The 23,928-nt window shown below is 40.3% G+C and overlaps 1 protein-coding gene across 1 annotated transcript in view; it reads right to left on the bottom strand.

Annotated features, from left to right (window-relative positions):
- Window positions 1–23,928, bottom strand: part of stxbp5l (syntaxin binding protein 5L) — a 142,963-nt gene that overhangs the window by 4,797 nt on the left and 114,238 nt on the right. Inside the window, exons 20-22 of the mRNA XM_078261553.1 lie at window positions 11,345–11,524; window positions 3,227–3,466; window positions 513–876 (exon numbers count right to left, since the gene is read on the bottom strand). Of these exons, the coding sequence (XP_078117679.1) occupies window positions 513–876; window positions 3,227–3,466; window positions 11,345–11,524 (784 nt within the window). The remainder of the gene's footprint in view (window positions 1–512; window positions 877–3,226; window positions 3,467–11,344; window positions 11,525–23,928) is intronic.

Genomic DNA, 23,928 nt, shown 5'->3' on the forward strand with positions numbered 1-23,928 from the left:
AGCCGATACCGAGTACCGATCCAATACCAGTGTGTCATATATTTTATTATGTTTTAAGAACTGTATACTACTATCCCTGTATGGATGTGATATTATTTCTATCTTTGTTGTCGGTCTGGCTCATGTTAAACTCTTTGTGAAACATGAATGCCACAGAACGTTCTTTTATTATGCAGTTATAACGGAAAAAGAACATAAATAAACTACTTTAAAGTATTTTTTCTTTAGGGCTTTATTACGTGGTATCGGATCGGTGCATAAACTCCAGTACTTCCCGATACCGATACCAGCGTTTTAGGCAGTATCGGAGCCAATACCGATACCGATGTATTTAGAGATGTTCCAATACCGATACCGGTATCGGTATCGGAACATCTCTAAATACAATTACAGAAAAAATTATTATAAGAAAATCTTATCTCTGGATTGTTCATCACATCACAATATTGAACACATTCTTGCATGTGGCAGGAGGTAGTTTCAGGTAAACGGAGGAGTACTTGAGGTTATACCTGAGTGTCATGACGTGCCCGTTGGCACAGAAGCAGGCCAGGCACACACTGTTGCACACAGATACCACGTCGGCTCTCAGTACAAAGGATGACTCGGTGATGTTGTGGACAAAGAGGCAAGACTGCGAGGGCATCAAGAATACTTTGGCCTGCTTCTCGGAGCACACCACCACCAGATGTCCCTCTCCGCAGGTGTCCTGGGAGGATGATGGTGAAATGTGGACCAGCTTGCGCCTCCGCATTCGGTCAGGGTCTTCATGGGTGTTGAGGTCCCGCCAAACCTCGTAGGGGCTCTGAATGAGCGTTCCCATGCAGTCCAGGAAGCTAATGCGCAACACTGAGCCCTTCAGCATCATGACTGTGCCTGGGAGTTATTGGGTAGAGTCAACAGAGGGAAGAGGGAAGGCATGAAGTCTAAATGTAGTCTGAACTACAATTTCCAAAGCTACGGCACATTACCATGTGACAAGATGGTCCTAAATGCAAAAGAAAATGCTCAAATCAAAATAAATACCAGCATCTGCACACCTATCTCCATTGCAAATTTGTTATCTAAGCTTTTGGTCTAACAATGCGTGACACATATGACGATTAAGAAAGAGTCTAATTTCATTGTCATCAATCCTGAAGGTTTGATGTTGTAAAACAATCCTAAACGGTTCACATATTCATTTAGGAGCCTAGAATAACCGTTTATCTACTGTTTGTTACCAAGTTATCCAATCCATATATTCACTGTTGTCAACATTTACTGCATAACATACAATCCACAGGAGCACTTTGGAAACACACAAATGGGAGAGCTCAACAATACCTACCTTTCTGTTCACCAATCTTTCCTTGGAACTGAATCCGTGACCTTCCAGTAATAAGCTTTCTTCTTGTGGGTTTAGTCTCAAGAGAACAACTGCTGCTTGAATCTTAGGATCTATTGATGTTTTAACTGTGAGTGAGAGACCTTTTCTTCACACAGCAGGGTTTCTGGACTGGTAACGCAAGTTTGAGTGGCTCAGTTTTGTTTAGTCAGAGTGCAAACACAAAGGGGGTTGCAAAATCTATCCTTGTTATTGAGTACAGAAGGAAGTCGATGCAAAACCATGCATGACAAATGCCCTTTAAAGTTCTCCATGACAACAAATTCCAGTCTAATTGAAAGAAAATATTGTTTTAGAAGCCTGTAAGTATGACTGAGACCAGGGGAAAGTTGAGCTTTTGAACGCTGCTCACACACTGCACTTAATTTCCTGGGAAATTGCCTGCTCTTATTTTAAAAGCCTTGCATTGCAGCAACATTTCACATATGTCTGAGTGGGTAATTTGTGTCAAACACACAGGTGGAGTTGAGATGAAAGCTAATGTTTTTGTACTTAGATCAGTGTCCTGAGCCTTTTCAAGTGAGTGTACCCTATATCATTATTTGTGAAATTGCTAGTTCACATCACAGTAATATGCCTTACAAAAGTCTACTACTAGTGGACTTCAGATGTAGCTGTTTTCAGCAAAAAAAAGCTTTGATAAGCCCATTGCACAGTACGTGCTCAGCAAGGAACACCTGACAGACACAGAGAGTTAGCAACTAGCTGGTGAACTTAGTGGAGAATTTAGCTTAGATATTTCACTCAGAAAATTGTCTGAGACCAAAATCAGACAAACAGAAGAAGACTTAAGACTGAATGTTGTCTTGTCTGCATTTGTCAGGTAGTCAGAAACATACAGTATTTGCTCCAAACGAGCAACTGTTTGCTATCAACTGCATAAGGTGATAATATGTCAATATTGTGTTTTGATTTAGTCCCTGATGACATCATTTAGCCTTTTGTCTTTGGTTGAACCTATTAATATATCAAATGTAGTCTAAAGCTGATTGAACCTTTGCCGTATGCAAAGTACTGATATGTCTAACAAATAACATAGTTTATCATTTTGAGTTGGGCCAGCAGTTTAGAGAGCCTCCATTATAATCCAATATATTGTATTCCACTGTGCAAGCTTCATGACAAATGGTTAAACAGGCAAATTGAGAACATACAGTACAGTCCCTTTATTCTATTTTCATCAAGCACATTCAAACATTGAATTTGAATTTATCTGTCATGTGGAGCATACAACCTTTCATCACAGCTTCAAACCCACGGGTATGAAGAGAAATTCAACAAAAAGGACAGACTCTGAATTGAAAATACAATACCATTGAATAGGTTTATGGCGTGATTTGTATCATATTTAGATTTTATTTGGTGGTTCTTAATGTCTTCCTTCTCAACTTTTGACTCATGTCTTTGTCTTGATTTTGTTGCTGACAAGGCTAACCGCAGTATTAAGCCCTTCAATAAATCAATTATTGGTATTTTGGGGTGTATGATTTTCTATTACAACAATTCTGATCTATCACAATTTATGTGTTACTATTCAAGTAGGCCATTATTTCTGTCTGTTATGATAATATTGAACTCATTTATCTTATTACTATATTACTATATATTACTATAGTACTATTGTACTCAGTATTGCTGAGATCTGCGAATATTGCCGCAACTAAGTAACAAGCCCAAAGTTGAGATTAGTCCAGATTATTTAAAGCACTTTATTTGGTGGTAAAACCAAAAGTGAGCTCACCGGAAATGCTGGTAATAATCTGTGTTTGTGCAGGAAATTGTGGGTACAATTATAGCTAAGGTGACTAAATGATGAAACCCTGTTTCAGTGCGACCTACCGCTGGGGCCGATGGTCACAGGTTCCTCCATCCTCTCCTCATGATCGGTGGGAATGGACATTGGGATGAGCAGGACCACGCCTAAGCTGGTGCCCACCCACAGACATGGGGTGGGCAGGGTGTCACTCTTCCGCGCAAAGGACTCTCCGAACTGCAGTGTGGTGATAGCCTCTTTGGTGTCGCGGTCGATGCTGGACACACTGGAACTGCGGGAACGGCTGAAGGAGTTTTCACGACTCTCTGTGGCAGCAGCTGCCAAACACAGAAGCATGGCGCGGGTGGACACGATGCAAGAGGAGAGAGACATGAAGTGATGGCATGAGAAAGGGGAGCGAAAGGAAAAAAAACAGGGAAGAGGAAGGTAGAGTTACAGGAGTTGCGGAAGGGAACAGCACAGGGTGGGAAAAGAAGAAAGAAAGGTGGTATGAGAGGACAATCCGTTAAAGAGAAAAAAAGGACATAGTAAGGAGGAGAGTGATAAGGAGCGCGGGTGACAAGTATTCTAAAGGTCACATATGGTTTGTCTGCTGATATTATGTAATGGAAAACACTGGAACACAGGAAAATGCCTCTGAAAAGATGTGATACACTGAGAAGCAAAGTGATTTTTCATTATAAAGAGACAACTCAACAAACATATTTTTACACAAAACCCTGCACGCACACACACATACTTCTCTCTTTGTTCACTGAAAATGCACAGATTTTTACACACTGACAAGATTATATTCAGCGGCCTGGTGAAACACTCAAATACACTGCCACTGCATGTAGTCACACACACACACACACACACACACACACACACACACACACACACACACACATACACACACACCAGAATGCACACACATACACACACTGGCAGCTGCACCAAATTCAAAAACTCCTTTAACTCTGTTAGAGTGCTACCCATTCAAGTCCTACATTGGGTACTTAAAGCATCCATCATAAAAGTATTTATGTATTGCTGCATTTCTGAATTATTCAGAGCTAGGCAATGTGCAGTACTGCATGACCAGCCTAAAGTTACACAGAGTGCAGACTTTATGTAACAACACCTACAGATGGGTGCAAAGCATGGAATACCTGTCAGGCTAAAATGAAAACGGTTTTGACAGATGTTCAATGTTTGTGATTTTCAGGTGCATTTTAAGGCATTATGAGAACCAAAATCTGTACAGGCTTAACAAAAAACTATTTATGGGGGGCTTGGGGGATATACAGTGTACTGTATGCTGCCTGAAAACCATACACTAATCACTCACCTCCACCTCGGGACAAGAGCAAGCACTTTAAGGCATGTTTTAGACGAAACAGGGCCACAGGACGGACTGACATACTGACTGACGGACGGACGTATAATAATCAGCAGGACAGCGGTTGATGGGATTGTGGCCGAAGCCCCCTTACCTCTCTCACTCCAGCAGTAGGGGGCAGTGGTGTGGTGCTCGTCGTGGGAGTACATAGCGACTCCGTGTAACTGGTGAAGCATTGCCCTCCTGGATGCATAACCTATTCGTCCCCCACAACATGAACGCCATATAACAAACCACACCCCGCCATGACCCAAAGAATCACACACGCACACACAGCCGCCCAGCCAAAAAACAGACAAGACGGACAAATAAACAGCAGTACCAGAGAATGATGGAAAGAGAAAGAGAGAAAGATGCAACCGAGTGTGAAGAGATTGTTTCAAATATATACAGAGTGTGACTGCAAAAGAAGCCACGTGTCTATGTTTCTGGTGGCCACACAACCTCTACTCGCTTATCCATCTTCACATCAAACCTTTTTTTCAGCACCATCTGCTCAACTAAACCCTGTTGGCAAGAGTAGCAGGTTTTCTATGTTATGAAAACTCTGATACAGCATCTCTACATGCAGTCCAGAAGAGCTACTGTGCAGCACTGTTGCACAACAACCAGAATTTTGATACTGCTCTCTTTGATACTGCTGGAAATACAAAAGCGTTTAGAGTGGATCCCAGTTTAAAACTTGTTACAAAACTGGTGTCAAATACAGAAGAAATTCTAGTTGATGGTTGTTCTTTTACTTGTTCACCACAGTATCGGAGCAGCATCAATATATTGAGATATTTTTAGTACAAATTCTGGTATCATGACAACACTGCTGTACAATGCCTCTGGCAGCCATGAAGACAAAATACTGTAGCCTTTTGCTGTGAGTCTGGGTAGCAGCAGCTCAGTTTGGGAGTGTGTCGTTGGAGTGTGTTTACGCTGTGTGACAGAGCCTGTGGGGTGTTGGCTAATGAAAGTCAGGCACAGTGGTACTCTGACAGGACACAGGGACCCCTGGGGGGCCCTGACAGGGAGCTAGTGGCAGACGAGGCGGAGTCAGGGAGGTGATAAGGGAAGGCAGACGATCTGGAGAGGTGAGATAGACAAAGTACCAGATTTATACAGTGGTACATGCACATACACCCACACACAGTGTAGAGAGACAAGGACAGACACCTGGAGACTACGAAGAACTCTTTCTTTTTCATTCTCATCTACCACCAATGACTGTGTACAAAGTTTGTGCCAGGTTTTGCTTAAATGCCAATTAACACATAAATAGATGTACTGTATCAGATACATTTTCCAGGATTTAATTATGTGCCTAATTAGGAATTAGGAAAACTTTGACCTCAAAATGTAAGTTTGTTAATTATTGCAGAGATCCATCAGGGACATCTTCTATCACAAAGCTATACAATAGCAGGCCCAGTGCAGATGTAGGTTTGTGTGTGTGTGTGTGTGTGTGTGTGTGTGTGTGTGTGTGTGTGTGTGTGTGTGTGTGTGTGTGTGTGTGTGTGTGTGTGTGTGTGTGTGTGTGTGTGTGTCGACCTGGCTGTCTTTTGAAAAAGCCTCAAAAACCTAAGCTCTGTACTATGATGCAGTAAAACATATTACTATTACTACCATATTACTTCCGCTTTTACTTGTGAAATTTGTGATATTATGGGATTCTGTAATATGTGGGTTATACTTAATTTCCAGGTTACACTGTGGGGAAACAACCACTCTTTTCTCTATGCTAACAAACCCTTATACAGCCAATTTTATGACCACATCTGCAGGCATATCTAACAGAATCATACAATTCTGTCTTCAATATTTAATAGGTGTGCTGCCTAACCAAGATGGGAGGCATGGAAATGTTTACTGTACATTGAGTCTGGCTTCCCATGCCATTTCCCTCCTCTGTCTCCTCGCCTGGCATGCAGGCCTCATTAACATCGGCCTCATCTCTCGCACCGCTTGCTGACCTTTAATTATTCCAGTGATCCTGCTGGCTCTTCACCGTGGTAACCCAGTGCAACTGATAAACAACAGTGCCATGGGTAGGCAACAGATAGAGAGTATGCAACGGTGTGCTGAGAAAAGCGACTGTTCACACATAATAAAACGTACATTAAAGTTGCTACAGACTAAGAATGTTCTCATTTATGTCTTCCTCATCACATGCATCTCTTATGGCTTATACATCTGATTCATGGTTTAAAATCATCATATGTCATTTGCCTACAAGAGACATTCTAAAGTGATGGATGCGATGGATCCCTCAAAGAGAAAGGGGAGCTGCAATGCAAAAACAGTGAACTATAAAATACTTTTAACCCAGATTAAGAAGCCGTAGAGTGTTTAAATGAAAACACAGCAACAGAATGAAATCTGCAAACAGTTACTTCCGTATATTCCATCACGTCAGAATGCAGTGCTACAGTTTTTAAGCATATGTTGCTACAAACAGACTGCCACAGTCTCATGAGCAGGGGGATTTTTGAATGATCCAGTGTAAATGTATCAAAGAATCAGAAACACAGACAGGTTAATCTGCATTAAATCTGTTGCCTGTCCACAGGCAAATCCAACGGTTTCATCTTCAATTTTGTTCTAAAGCCCTGAGTGGTACCTTGCAGGTACAGTATTAATAACACCCCACATTATAGAACGGTTGGAAGCAACTTGCCTATTAGATTATGTTATATCATGTGTGCCAAACTGACATTTTGGTCAGAGGGTTGTGTGTCCAGACTGGAAACTATTCCTCCAATGACATCCAAATGAGTGATTAGACAGATTAATCAAAATGTATTCAAATAGCAAGATGGAATTGGAACACAGCAGGATTTTTCAGGGTAAAATGAAATATCATGGATTTTCTGCATTGGGTGAATATTAATGGCAATTCAACTATGACAAAGTAAAACAGAGAAGCTCAGCTTCCATTCTTTACACTACCTCTGCATAGTGCCTGTCTAACACTTTTTTTCTGTACAGAAAAGCACAAGCAAAAGCAAAAGACAAGGGACCCAGTTGTCAGGTCAAGTCAAATTGTGGACACTGTGATGACCAATTGATTTAAGCCAGAGTCACATTTTCCAAGTTATTTCAGCACCATGAGAGCAGGAGAACACTGTCTACTGCTAAGGCACACAAAGGCAAAGTGGTTATTCCTTCGACAGACAATGACATGCTTCTTTAGTGTCAGACAGGAGCTGCAGGGCTCTCTCAATTCAAATTTTTTGGTTTTTTTACTCTGCTAGCTTGCTGACATACATTGCTAAGTGAAACATGTCAGTCCAGTTTGAAAAGGTAAAACTCTAGATTGGGATAACCTGGTGTATCTAAGTAGCATGGTCATACTAATAGTGCCAAAACCCATACTACTAAATGTATCATTCATGTCAAGAGATTACAATAGCATGCTAATAGAGCCTACGGTTAAGATTTAGCACACCGTTTTCTCAGAATAATTAATCGAAATTAACGCGTTATTTTGACAGCCCTAGTAAAAACCGCATGTGACTGGTCATTAAGTAACAGGCCAGCGCTCGCCGTAATTTCGTAGGATACAAACCCTCTAATGAGAATGCATGGAGCAGGTACATCCATCTCTGTCTACCTGTATGAGAGATTTCCTCTTTTTGGTTACTTTAAATATCGAGCTGCTACCTTCCTTAATCCTAATTCAAAGTTTCATGTTAAATTAGACTTAATCAAGAAGTCAGTTTAATGTGGATATTTTCAGACGTTACAGATGTATAAAATCAACTGTGGAATAGAGCAATTTCCACCATCGTCTGCATCGGTTTGGTTGATAATGCAGATGTAGCCCAGGCACTGGCTATAATAAAACATTTAGTTTATGCTAATGAAAAAAAAATGCTTCCCTCTCAGCTCCAGGTCAGTGTTGTATAATGAGGTCAATGGAGATGGCAGTGTGAATCTAATTGCTGAATTGGTGTAAAAGGGTCAATTGTGACAACAGCACTGCACCTATCCTGTTTATTATTTAGCATCAGCAATGTTTGTTAAAACCCTTTCACAATAGCAACAAATGGGTGTTGACCCAAATTAAAAAATCTGCACAGATGTGAAGGAACATACTCTTACTTCAAACTGCCAAGATTTGCAACCTTTATGTACTTCCTTTTTGTCTGATATGCGTTCAGGGTGGCTACAGTAACTGTGACATTTTGGGAACTGTCACAGTGTTGAGTCTCCTATGGAGAGATTAGCATGTTGTGGCCTGACAGAGACTTTGTGTTAATCTGACAGAGCCCCCACTAAAAGTAAATACAGACTGGACCACGACCTGCAGAGCCAGAGCTTTACAGAATTGATCCTTAGGGACACAAGTTTAAATATGCATGATGCCTAAGCACTATATGAAGGCAATGCAGTACTGGTGGTGCACCAGGTTTATTAGCGGTGTCTATAATTTGATAATGAAGACTTTGACTAAAGTACATGGACATTTTTCCTCACATTCTGCTGCTTTAAGGTGGCTAAGTAAATGTTCACTTTCCACACTTTAAATTAGAGCACTGCAGTGCTTAACAGCTTATGTGCCTCCAGGGCCCATCATCATGTCTGTCACTTTTTATGGATTATCCATTTCCTAAACCTGCAGTCTCTTTGGGCAGTGTTTGACATTCTATTTTCACAACCCTCAGAAAATCACCCAGCAACGTAAATAATTGAAGACATAAAGTTCAGCTCACAAAAAAAGGCCTAGTGATATTTAGCTGTTGCTTTTTCCAAATAAATAAAATCTAGTTTAAAGTGCAAGAGAGAGAAATAAAATGTCCAACATGACAAGAGCATGTCCTAAGATGAAAGAGTGGTATGTCTCATCTTTGTCTGAGTTAGAGGATGTTGTTTATTTGCCTGACGGTGACAGACTAAGTGCAAGATTTCATACATACTGTGTAATTTGATGTAAATGTACAATCCTGTTGCAGGCAATTTTTCTCTGTCAGTTCTGAGGTCGATATCTCAAAGTTACGCTGCTGGGAGTGTCATTTTAAGTCAACACTTGACAGCACTGTCTTTCATATGCTTTTTTGTTTTTGCTTTGGCTGTCACTTGTTGTGTAAAAGCAGAATGGGAAAACATACCCGACAACAAGCCTAAAACATGAACCATGTTTCTTGTAAGATAGTAATCAAATCTTCAAGGATGGGTCAATGTATTAAATGTTAGAAATGAGGAAGCTTTTCTATCAAGGCCTTCAGAGTGTGTTTGGCTTCATTCAGATTAACAGGTGATAATATAGAAATATAATAGATATAAAAGGACTAAAACAACTGTTTGCACCACACACAGAAACACATTTACATACCCACAAATGCACACATTACCTTTCTATCACACACACACACGCACGCACGCACACACACACACACACACACACACACACACACACACACACACACACACACACACACACACACACACACACACACACACAAATAGGTTGCTAGTTCAATTCATTTTTAGATAGTGCAGGTCAATGTCAGGGTGTGAATTAAAGAAGTAAAAATGGAAGAAAAGAAATGAGGGCAGATCATTCTGGAACGCTTGTTGTGTACAACTTAGTCACCTCTTTTATATGTATGCATATTGAAATGGGCTATTTAAAAAAAAAAAAAGGAGGAGGAGGAGGTGGTTCTGGTACTTACAATATGAAGAAATTGTATATACTCACTCACAAACACATGAACTAAATAAAGACAGAAATGCTTCCCTCAGCTACAAGTTTGTGGAAAGTTATGGGAAAGTCGGGAGGTGTGGCCACACTACATAAACATTGTGTGTGCTTCATTACCTAATTAAAAATAACAACATCCAGAATCTATTTATGATAAGAGAAAATAAATATGACAGATAAAGGCAGACAACTTCACTTGGTTGGGAAAAGTTCATTGCTAACACATCAGTGCCACTTTTAAAGTTAAATGGATGGCATTTTTGCAGAGGAGAAAAAAAAAACAAGAAAGAAAGGCACTGGAGAAGTAACAATCAATTGGTTAAAACACTTAATTCTGTATTGCACCAACCTTTAGGCCGAGGACAGGGTTGACACAAGCAACAATGTTAAGGGACACAATGCAAGGGCAATTTCTTGCATTCAAAAGAAACATGACCTGTAGTTCAAATAATGTAAGGTGATGCTAATGCAAGTTGCAGAGTTATGTTTAATTAAATGCAAACACTGCTAAACAACTACACATGAAGAAGTAGTTGCCGTTGGTATGAACATACAGCAGTAATAGTAATCGTGTTCATCTGTTAACTAACTGTCAACACCTGCTGGCTGATCACCAGTTAGCTTTGTGTGCAACCTTCTAAAAATTAAGCTCATATACAACTAATTTGCAGTGACTACTTTTTGTTTTGGAAAAAATTCTACGTTAGAGCAGAAAAACACAATTGTTTATTCAATTCCTTACATTTCTGTTCTTGTGTTTTTCTTTTGGAAAGGCTAAAAAAAAAGACACCACCCTCTATACTCCAGGTACTCTTACTACAGTAACATCCAAAGCTTCATAGACCTGCAATGTTTGGTTACCATTGCTAAGGTATGATTGGGAAATCCCAGTTTGTGGAAGGGCTTCAGTATAAATGCAATTCTGAAATTTTCAAACGTTCAGTCAGTACGTTTTTGCTGCTAACTTGCATTAACATGCGCTTGTCTTTTATTAACTATGTATCAACCCTTAATCCACTTACCCCAGGGTGGGAGGATGGCATGCACTTGTTAGGAGGGAGGGTATGTTATAGAGGTTTAGGGATGGGAGTTGGGAAGACAAGCACACACCTTCAGTGTGGGACACAGGCAAAGAGATCTCCATGCAAGCAGCGGACTGGGCCTTGCGGAAGGGCGGTCGGCCAGGGCCTCTGCGGGTAAGCCGTGGCCCCTCGGGACCCATCGGGACGCGAGGCTTCCCTGCCGAGCACGACTGGGAGGCGGGACTAGTGCAATGTCCATTGACATGATCTGTAACAACGGCAAAGCATTAGCAAACAATACAAGGAGGGAAATAAAACGTTCAAAACATATTCTAATCCATCTTCATATGTCATTTAGTCTAATTAAAAACATCTTGTTTCATTAAAACAAAGGAACATCTTTAAATGAGGGGAGATAATTTGACTTATTCATAATGCAGTTTTCAAAGAAATACCTGTGGCTTTCTCACCATATTTGGAGATTTTGCTATCTGTTTAAAAAAATGCAGACTCAAACCCAGTATTGTACTACATGACCTATGAAGATGAATATTTTTGCAAGCCGATGTTGAAAATCAGATTGTCAACAAGAAAGATGGTGGTGAGGGAGAAAGGGAAAGCGTGGGTGAGTGACAAAGGGCTGGAGAGTGGTTTGTAGTAAGTATGAGCAGGGAGGAGAAAAAGATGTTTGGACAACAGAAAAGAAAGAAAAATGCAGGGACAAATTAAGTGCGGTTTCATACGGTCTGTGCAAGGAAACATATATGAAAATCAAAAGAAAAACAGGCTTGTTTCATCTCCACTTTGTGTCTTTTTATTGTATTGTTGTTTGTTTTCATTAGAACTTGTTTTTTTAAGACCATTAACTTTGTGATATAACTAGCTATGGTGAAACGCTACAAATGGAGATCAAAGGAATAGTAAAAGAATCTAAAACAATATAATATCTGCTTTTTTAATTCTAATGCAAATTAGTACTCCAGGTAACTTGGTTTGGCCACACAATCCGCTACAAATGGTGGTGACAGGAAACACTTGTTACTTTCTGGAATTGTAGCCTTACATGGCCTCCCTTCAGGGACTGAGTTTGTTGGAAGCTTTGTCCTTACTTAATGTACATTGCTTGTGTGTGTGGGCAAAATAATTAGTTTAGAGCCAACCCACATTAATGAGAAGAGTAAAGAAAAGCAGGATTGGGTGGATTGGGTGCGCCCTGCGGTTTTTTATTGCCCGCAGTTAAGTCTGGAAGACAAAAACGCTGCCAAGACAGCCGTAATTAACAGCTTCATGATACCTACCGCCTGAGTACTATCATTCTCACTTGTCTTGAGAGACAAGTAAATAAAAAAGTGCACTTTTCTTTAATGACATCCTTGTCACAGTAAAACCAAGTTCTGAACAAGCCTCTCCTCTCTGAAATTCTCTTATGTAGAGACTGATGAAGCATGAGGATAAATAGCATTAAGCTAATTAGTAAAAACATTACAGTGTTCCCTTGTCACTGTCCTCTTAGTATTTCACACTGATCATATGTCTGTCATATCAAATCTAAGTCTCCTATTCAGCCAGTTGATGCAGAAATGATTCAATTTCAAAGTGAAGATGAAAAACTCCGGGGTGCCACCCAGTCCGTGTGCAACATTCGGCCAGTTTCACAGGTAATGCAGGGATTGAAAACTGCAGGTGATATTGGATCAACCAATACCAGTGCCGTATTATGACCCTGTTTTGTATCTGTCTTAATGTTTTGTAACTTTGAATTTCAAACAGAGAACAAATACGTCATTTTCCTCTAAATGTTCTGCAGGAAACTGGTGCATAGCAGAACGAATGGCACTGTACCCTCGCACGGATTACTGCACTCATCCATCAAGAGTATGTGTGTTCACACGCACACACGCGCACACGCACACACACACACACACACACACACACACACACACACACACACACACACACACAGTAACACTCTCATAGTTTGATGTCCTAACCCAGAGCTGTAAATATTGTAGCTATTAACAAGGTAAAACATTAATTATGTATTTCTCCCGTGCAATCCTTTTGACACTTAAAATGCTCTCTTTTTGATCATACTAAAATGTATGACAAGGAAACAAAGTTTAAGGTTGATCTTCTCAAAGTTGGATTTTTAAATTTGGGTTAATGTTCTCGATGCCACTATTGCTTCAACTAAATATAATGCAGGGTCAACAGAATACAATCATTTTTAATACATGTCAGATAAAGAAAGGTCATTAAATGAGGCAAGTCACAGGAATGAGTAGTCACTGGCACATTTTGTGTTTACGAAGCAGACGTTTTTAAAAGCATGTGTGAAGCAGCAGTCTGTAGAAGCAGAGCAAAGGGAAACCTGAGATTGTGAAGTGTATGTACAGCAGTAGAGATGTATAGGGGTAGGGGTGGGACGCTCAGTATCTGTAATGCAGATGATCCAGTCGAAATGGAGAACAGACTGTTTAAGAGAGAAATGATCCAGTTACAATGACAGAGGTGCGAGTGATCCAATCACTGTAGAGCACGGCTGTCAATGGAGTAAAGGTTGTGTAAAATCAGAAGATGGTCCAATCATGATAAAGCGATAGAAAACCTCAAATTTAAATATGGGCATGAGTTACAAATCACCTTTATAAACACTTGCAAAATGTAGAAGAAACGAAGACAGAAGATTTAAACCAAATCAAAAGTCTTTAAGGGGCAAAATGGACAAACAGTCCGACAGTCTTGTGGACTGGTTGAACAGGAGGAGACAGTGACAAGTTTGAGTGAGAATAAAAACTACTAAAGCAACATAAAAACCTAGATAAAAGCAGAAACTAAATCACTCAAAGAAAATCAAGTGAAAACTGCTGGCTTTCGCCTACCGTACCAAGATCAGTCTTAAGATCTGTCGGCAGACTTAACTTTCTGCCGGGTCCCTTTACTGAAACAAAAGAATAGGAAACAAAGCACCAGTTAATCCCTTTAAATGAAAAAAATCATAAGAAAATAAAGTAGGAGTAATCTAAATCAAACAATGACAAACATAAGTGCAACTCAACTCAAAACAAAGAAAATGGAAATCACTCAAATAAACAAATAACCAGAACATGCAACGGCAGGCATATTCCAAAATGCATGCTCCGTTGTTGTCCCAGGCCAGTGTTCCCAGCTATCTCTACAAGATTAACAATACCTATACTGGGCCAATTTAACAATCCAAGTTATCCACATTCTGAGTTATGGTTATTGTCTTGTTGGGCTGCAACAAGGCAAGAAGACCTATTTAATTTACTCTGGATGTCAAACTTGAGTCAAAAAAAAGGTCTTTACTGAAATATGTCAGTTTTGCATAACATTTTTGTTCTGCTTAAATGTCCCAGTAAAATCAGATTTTCTAAGGCCTGGGATGTCTGACATGGAAGCACAAATAAACAGGGTGACACCACAGGGTGTCAATAGAGACACTGAAGGCAACAAAATAACTTGTTAAAACATTTTGCAAGCATTTTGCAGTAAGTAGAGAACTGCAAAGGTCAAACTTGAGATGTTATGAGTCAGTTTCCCCCTCAAAAAGAAGGCAATATTTCATTGTTTCTTTGTGTTGAATGATCAACTTGACATGTGGAAAACACAGGATGGTGTTTACATGACAATTGATACATTTCAGCATGATCATGAATCTGCATTATTTATAATTCTGACCACTTACTTTAGATTTAGAAAATTCATCAAAGGAATCAATGAGGATTCCTTTAAAAAGAAAAGTTACCTCAAGGTTCCAATCTTCTGCCATAGAATACCATAAAAAAAGAAAAAAAAAAGAGTACAACAGAGGACGAAGGGCCTACTGGAGGAAATGGTAGAATTGTTTTTTAATCTACTGTAATATAATGCAGTTTACGCCATTTATATTTTGTGTTTTTTTTTCTGTGAAGGAACATATAGTCAGTATCAAAAGGTCATTTTGAGAAACAATGTTTCCTTTATTGCAGAGGAAATTGGGGTGTTATGGTACTCAATAAAGCCTTTCTGATTAGTGTTGACTAATGAGATAAAAGATTAGCTCTGTGTGTGTGTGTGTGTGTGTGTGTGTGTGTGTGTGAGAGTGTGTGTGTGTGTGTGTGTGTGTGTGTGTGTGTGTGTGTGCTCGATAATAAACTGTAGTGACTAGATGCTGCTGCAACCAAATAAAATGTGCAGTGTTAGGGATACAATGACAGAAGAAAATATTCTCATAATAAACCTGTTACACACAGATGTTCCTCTGTTTAACAGCTCAGTGGCTGCATTAGCGCTTCATATAATGGATTTTAATCAAAATAACAGGCGGGATTGATCTGAGGAGGCAAAGGTTTTTTTTTTTTTGTAAATATGAACAATAACCAACATTAAATAAACATTCATTACCTTGTTTTTTTTTGCAGCTACAGTCTGTGCAAACTTTGAGCAACACCACAATTTTGTGTCTTTTGTGTTCAATCATTCTTGTGTGCTTTCTTTTCATGTGTGGTGTACCTTTTACCCCAAGCTGGTATCTTGTTCTTGGTATCTTTATGTGACAATATTAAAACACTTCTATGACAACACTTTAGAACTAGATTAGCCCCATTTGTGACCTTAGCCGTCCATACATTACTCTGTGATTTGGTCCTACGCAAACCTAGGGGAATGTTTTTTTTTTTTAACAACATTTTCGGCAGTGTGTTGCACCTCGAAAAGTGTTTTTGTGATCTCACAGATGTCTGCTGTGTGTCTGGAATGATTACATGTTTGCCCGAGGTGAAACCGTTTAAATCCAAAATGTCTGTGCTTCTTCTCTGTTGCGCAAGCCAGAGATATTGAATTGGAATGTTGGTTTCCCCACGGGCAAACATTTTAACAGACAATAGATGCCTTTGAACATGAAACCCGCTGCTTTAAGAAGTAAAGATAAAGAGGTAAACAAGACTAAGAATCCATGCTAGCATCTCTGTGAGGTGGTGCTGTAAGCTAATTGTTAACGTCAGCATACTAACATGTTTATTACAGTAACAATACTAACAGCAGGTATGTTTTATCATCGTAGTTTAACTTGTTAGCATGCTAATATTTTCCACCTAATAGCTGTCGAGATATTTCACTCAAAACCACAAATGTCAACCTCATGGTGGCGCTAGATGAAAAGTCAGGGGATCACCAAAGTCAGTAGGCTTCATCCTCTGGGGACCCTGAATGTCTGTACAAAATCACGGCAATCCATTCAATAATTGTGAGACCGGACCAAAGTTGTGAACCCAGCGGACCAACTGACAAACACACCGCGAGCATGGCTAAAAATAATAGATAATATAATAGAATAATAGATTTTTTTCCCCGAGGTTTGCGTAGAGGTAACAAATGGAGCTAATGTTTGACTTCATCAAGCCACAACAGTGATAAAAGAGCAAAGCAAGTGGAAGTCATATTTATCAGCACTGCAGCTGGCAATGCAGTGGGCACCATGCAGTTAGTTAAAGATCAGACAGTGATGAATGTTAGCCAAAAGGACAACAAGATGGAGATTGTGGGGTTACTGACACACAGTCAGAAAGACACAATGAGAGAGATTCTGAGTGCCACAGTCCGGTAAAGTAGCATGTTGCCTTCTAGTGACAAAGAGGTGTCGGCACAATGATTGACGTCACAGCGAATGAAGCACTAGAGACACTGACGAGTGAGGATGAGAAGTACCAGGCTGGAATACCACCCCTTCCCCTCCCCAAGCCTGCCTGCCTTGCAGTATTGCCAATGATGATCCAAGTTCAAAGCCCAGAGCTGGCACACACAACAAACAACACAATGTAAACCCCCCTGCAGCTTGCAGCAGAGAGATAATGCAACACCAGCAGTTGCACAAAGGCATGGAACACAGACAGTCTACTCCTAGAAACACAGACCCTGTCTACTTGTTTACACTGCAAGCAACTTGGTTGATGGCTCATTTTGTTGTGACCCATCGTGACGAGAGGGTTTGAAAACATTTGTGTAGTACATGTTGCACATACTACAACATATATTTATAGTAAAATAATTTTTATAATGCACCCTACACCTATTTTCTTTAGACATTATGCCTTTCAATATAATTAATAATAATAATAATAATAATAATAATAATAATAAAGTATCTGTTCTTCATGACACTTTGGGGAAACAAGAAAACTAAAGAAAATCGGCTTTGCTCTTGATATTCACTGACTATAATATTTCTTTGTTGCTCTGTAAGGTATGAATATGCCTCTGATCGTGTTGCTTACAGTGTGGAAGCAGAGTTAGCATGCAAGGTGCAACATCGAGCCTACCACCTGTCCAATAAAGGCTCAATAATTCCCCTCCCTTGTTACATTATTGCCATACAGTAAAAACCACAAGCAGATGTCCATGAAGAGGCTGAGATCTGTGAGACATCCCTCCTCTTACCATTATCCAGCAAGTAAAAGACTGGACTGCAGTGGCTGGCTCTCAGACTGACCACAGGCTCTGGCAGGACGCGTGGGTCATTGTGAAGGGAGGTTGAGTAATGAACTGGAATAGGAGATCCAACAGAACAGACATAGACTTTTCAGGGCAACAGGGGAGAGACAAACACCATGGGTGAACTGGGGAAAAAAGAGACTTGCAGGTAACATGAAAGAAAACTATTGAGAGGGTATGAAAACGGGTTATTAAGAAACACACTATTCCACCAGCAATATGACACTCACAAGTTTCAACAACAACAGCTATTACTATCACAAACAACAGCACCACTACTATTACTTCTACTACAACTACTTTTACTACACATGATCACCACTACTTCTAACACCACAATTGCTAGTGTAAGTATTTCAAAGTGTCTCCACCAGCTCCATAACGGAAGTCAGTCCTCCAACTCTACTACATATATGTCACTATGACCTAAAATATCTTTTGATCCTATCAGCCAATTTATTTATTTATTTTTAACTTCCAAATATACACTACCTCTCCTTTTAAGTTCTAACAAGGCGTTTAACCATTTCAATACATGTATTTCAAACAGACAACAAAATAATTCACCCCATCATGTCACGATCACTGTCACACACCTGATACTTGACTAAGACAAATGTTGGTTGCAATGCCATCAAAGAAAGTGGGTGAAGTCCGCACAACAGCTGAATACTCCGGAAAAGAGGTTTCACTCACTTTCTATGAACATTCATTTATTTGTCCTGCACCAGTAACTACATGGATGTGCACAACATTGTCTTTTTTGCAATGCCATCAGCCATGATCATCATAACAGAAACTCAAATGAGACCTAACTTTGGCAAACCCAAAAGCACAGTGCCGATAGTCTTTCCTGTTTTTTTTCCAGTGCTCATGTTTGTTACCCAGAACCTGTGGCTGAAAAGCTTCTGAAGGCAGAAACATGACTGACTGGAACCAGTGGGAACACTGACAGAGGACTTGCACTGCTGACAGGCTGTTGGCATCACACTGCCAGCGTAGACTCTATTTAAAGTGCCGTTGCTAACCCTACTGCAGCAACTCTAAAACTAAGAAAACATATATTTGTAAGGTCAATCATGTAAAAAAACAATATGGCAATGCTTGATCTTGGAGCCTCTACACTAGCACCAGAACCATACACACATTTCAAATAGATTCCACATCAAAAGACTCCTCTTGAGCTATTGATTACATCACAAACCACACATACACACTTGAATTGACTGACTGCTTCAACATATCGTCTAACAGCAAGTTTTACAGAAAAACGTTGACACTTTCTATTACTACTCCATTATTAAATACAATACATTAAATGTCAGTACATCATCACAAGCTTTTTTTATACGCTTTTGTATACACAATATATATTTACACAATAATAATAATCAAAAACGCTGGTGACGGTGACATCCTCACAGTGACATCATCACACACTTCATGTAGTGCAAAGTTTCTTGGTAACAACCCCCTGTCCCCATCCAATCCTCTCTTACTACCCTTATCCAAAACACACAGAGACCACTGGGGTGATACAGCTGTGTGCTAACCATCCCAACTGGTCTGAGAGAAGTAGAACATGAAGCACAGAAGTTTAAACTGCGCTAGGAATAGCCCTGTGGCTCTGAAAAACAACATAGAGACAAAGCATAATTAAGTCCCGCTGACACCGGAGGGGGAAACAATCCATCGCTTTCCATTGACTTGGTATTGCGTGAAGGAGCCTACTTGTCAATCCCATCTGCTAGAAAACAACAGAAAAATAAGTTACCACTGTAAAATGACGTGCATAAGATGCATGTGTTAGAACCTGTGAATAACTTGAAGACATTTGAGCATTTTTAGGCATGTCATAATATATGTGTCGACATAATTTATTAAACATTATATAGCTATACTGTTTTATTAATAGCAACATAATGCATACAGTAGGTTTTACTATGTAATTGGTAGTGCACCAGCGGGGTTTAGTTGAAAAACTGTTGGTAGACTTATTTTTAGTTTTATCAAGCCACCTGGAGTTGCATGGAGCTGAGCAGGTGGCACCAGTTCGACACACTGTAAAGTTTCAGCCATCACCACCTCCCTTTCTCCCCTGACATGCTCACTGCTAAAAATATCCTACCAGGTCAGTCACCGATCTCTGGTTTCTCAGCTTGTTAGTCCATCTCAAAACTAGGCCCAGTCAAGTAAGCATTGCTACAGCCACACGTGGCTCCCAGAGGAAAAGTAACGCATAACCCCAAACCAAAACAACAGACCTTAGGACATAAAAAAAGAAGACAATGGAAGGGATGTGGAGGGAGACAGTTCAGGCAGGAGAAGGGCCAATTACTGGGCCTAATGACAAAAGGTAGATAAGAAAAGGGTCAGGTAGAAGAGAGGGAACGATGTGTGAAGGAGTGGAGAGACGGCTGCAGTTATTGACACACGGGGTGAATCAGGACGATGGCTGGCTTCCTTAATAAGCTGTCCACAGTCTGTATATGGCCTTGAACAGACACAGCACACCTGGTGTGCCAGGGGCGGCCAGAAAGCCTTTAATGGCCACAGAAAAAGGTGGAAGTTGATATTCAGCAGGACGAAACAAACCATGAACTCTTTACACAGCTGTGCTTCCTCATTTGTCTCCAGCCATAACTAGTTTTAATGGACTTTACGTCACTTTTGCATTAATATTGAAGATACAAGAAAACATTCACACTGCATTTAACCATTGTTAACGTTTCCATCTTGATTGCATATTGCAGATTCTGAAAACTGTACTCAGCTCAGTAGAACCACGCCCCCCCGGGTAAGTGAATCAGACACTTCACACTGTGTCATGATGTGTCTATTCTTATGCTTTTCATGCATCTCTCCATAATTCTTCCTTTCTTCCATCTCTCTAAGTAGCAAATGACAGGCTTGTAATAGGACAGATTGACCATGACCTAGTCACATCACAATGCTGAAAGACTCTCTGCCAAAACAGCAAAGCACATGTCCTGGTTTTGTTATTCTGCCCTCCTTATGAAGCACAAAGGCAAGGCTGGAGAGTACAAAGAACAAGAACAGACAAAAAGGACAGCTCAGGGGTGAGACAACTGATTTCTGTGTCCTGGCCAATACTGCAAACAATGGAAATGGAGCTGCTAAATAAAAAACAAACGACAAACAAACAACAGAATTTGTACTGAATTAGCATTCATACTATGTGTAAGCGATGCTCAAATATAGTTATAACTAGTAATATGTGACTTTGGAGTTCTAACGGGACTTGCAACATGGACAGGTCTTTGGCTTAACATCTAGTCAAGGCCAGTTTTTTTGTATAGCCTGTAATCACTGCCACAGGTAAAAACTGTCTCAAAGAGGTCTACTTGCCACTGAACAAATAATGGATATCCTGCTCATGTGTGCAAGAAAAGGAAAACAGGAAGAGGAAGCGAAAGGGTAAAATATCTCTGCATTGCCATTCAATTAGCCATTTTAATTGGCATGATGATGAAAATGAAGCTTTCTGCCTACATGGTTGTAATGTAACAACACCTGCTCATTTGCTTGTAGCACAGTCCTTCGTCACGAAGCAGCTGAATGTTTTGAAAGCCAAAAATCTCAGAACCTGGCAGAGTGATATGTGAGTCATTGAATCATTGTTGAGTCACACTATTCAGCTTCCTGCGCCTACAGTGCATTGGTCTTTCTATGCTATTGGGAAACAAAATGCTTAGGTATTTGCTATACCTACAAATAAGCATCAATTGGAATTGTATGAAGATTTTATTTGTCCGTTTGTACAAACTTTGCCCCAGCCTTCAAAGGTTCCCGAAAGACTCAAGTTTAATAAACCAGGCTGTTGCTAACTGATGTTCTGCCGCACAACCAGGTTCTGTGTATACAAGATTACACTAAACAAAAGTAAGTGCAAAGTAGTACTTTCTTTATCTATGTCCATCTATCTACCTATTTTCAGCCGAGTAAGGATTGTGGTAGCAGCAAGCTCAGCAAAGCAACCCAAACGTCTTTCACACCAGCCACATCTTCCAGGTCCTACTGGGTTAACTGGGTGTTCCCAGGCCACAGGGGATATACATAATCCGTGTTCAAGGGTCTGCCCCAGGGGATCCTCCCAGTTGGACATGCTCAGAGCGCCTCGACAGCTTGGCATCTGGGAGTCACCTTGAACAGATATCGTTCTATTCCATGCTCCTCCTGGATACTTGAGCTACCTAGCCCTAAAGGATAGCTCACACACCACTCCCTTCAGGAATTGCCAGGTTATTGGGAGGAAAGCATTGTCCATGTGGCTCTGGGAGGATTTCCCTTGGACATTGTATTAGGTGAGGGGCTAGAATATATGTCTTTTAAAGGTTTGGACCCATGAGGCCCATGTGTGAACAGTCCCAGCACCGTAACATTGAGCCAAGTGAGCTCACCACCTGTAAATACAGGGGTAATGTTCTGGTGTATTGCCAAATGGAAAGTGGAAAGCAGCAGTGCCCTTGGTGGCCTGAAACCTGTCATATTTTCTTTCAGAAGCATATGAAGTGCCTTAGTGCTGGCTAAAATCCCTAAAGCTTTCATTCTCTGTAAAACACATCAGACAAATTGGATATTTGCACACAGTGGCACCACTATCGTGGCCCAGCATTCACATACTCCTCACGATAAATGTAGGAATTGATCCCTGGCTAATGATGTCTTATTACACACAGATCAGCCCTTCCTTGTTTGTGAGACAAACAATGTACCTCTGCTTAGTTCAAAGACATAATATTTTGAGTTCCAAAACATCCTCCACTTCCCCCTTCGGAATACATTTTCACAGAACTATTACTGTAATTGCAAAGAGTTTCTTTATTCTCTTTCTGTTGGATGATTTCACAGATGGAGTGCAATTTCTGGGAGTTCAAACAGATACTGTTAAATTGATCTTCTTTTCCTTGAAAACCAGCTGAAAAGCACAAATTTGCCATCAAGGCAAACATTAGAAAGAAATGTGACAGAGTATGTGTCAGGCCTGTGTTGGTTCTGATATTGAAAGGCTATTCTCATACATTCACAGGTTTAATGTGAAAAAACACCAGTTTGTGGTAGTATTTTCATAAATTTATGTGGGAAAAAATATAAATAAATAATTTAACTTCATTATAAATGCCGCAGACGATCATCAATCATGATAAATCAACTAGTACTTAGTAGTATATCTATTGTTCGTTAATAAATTAAGTTTGTTTAAAGTCAAAAATTAAACTAAAGTCTTATAAAGCACACTGAACCTAGAGGACACAGCATGCGTGCTTGGCAGTGTCTTAACACAGATTACCCACTTACAAACTTTCTCCATTTGACCTTTACATTCTGAATTTGCTTGGATAACGTGTTTTCCCTCAACAGATACACAAGTGCCTTCTGGGAAATGTTCTCATCTCTCACTCCCTCCATTATGCATTGCTGTTTATTTCTTTGCAATCACAAACACTCTTTTTTTCATGTGCCCCGTCTCTTATCACACAAATCTCAACACACTATAAACAACCTCATTGTTTAAAACATCATCTATTGCATCCAACCTTTACTCTGCACCCAGGAACCGCTTACATTATCTTCTCATCTATGATCATGAGCCATCTTCCTCCTATACTGCAGCGTATCTCTTGCACTCAACTTCAAACCATCATATCCACCATCATACTGTGATCCTAAAACCCAAAGCCGGCAACAAGGTAATGAATACAACATTAAGGATATTTACATTAAATGCTTCATCACACCATTCCCCTAGCCTAGAAATCTAGACGCACCCTAGTGGCGGCAAATTTATTTTGCAGCCAGGGGGTTGTCTAGGGACTCTCCGTTGGCTTGCGAGCTGGAAAAACCAAACTCGGGTCAGGCCAATCACATCGTGTATAGAGTCGGTAGGCGGGCTTATGGCTGCTGCTGCTGGGAACAGCTGTCTTCTGGAAGACTTGGAGTTAAGCTTTTCTTTGAGAAAAGAACAAAGAACGGCACTGAAATCATTCTTAAAAAAGGAAGAATGAACGAATACGGCAAAAGTTTAACCTATCAACTAGCTTCGCTACCTTCTTCGTGACTCTGCCTGGTTGTAGCGCTATCCTATTGCGTACAGAGGGAATTTGAAAGACAACCGTTTATCCCGCCCCTCGGATTGAGCCCAGCCAATGGTGAGTTCCC

The sequence above is a fragment of the Sander vitreus genome, chromosome 11 (genome assembly GCF_031162955.1).
Source record: "Sander vitreus isolate 19-12246 chromosome 11, sanVit1, whole genome shotgun sequence".
Lineage (NCBI taxonomy): Eukaryota > Metazoa > Chordata > Actinopteri > Perciformes > Percidae > Sander > Sander vitreus.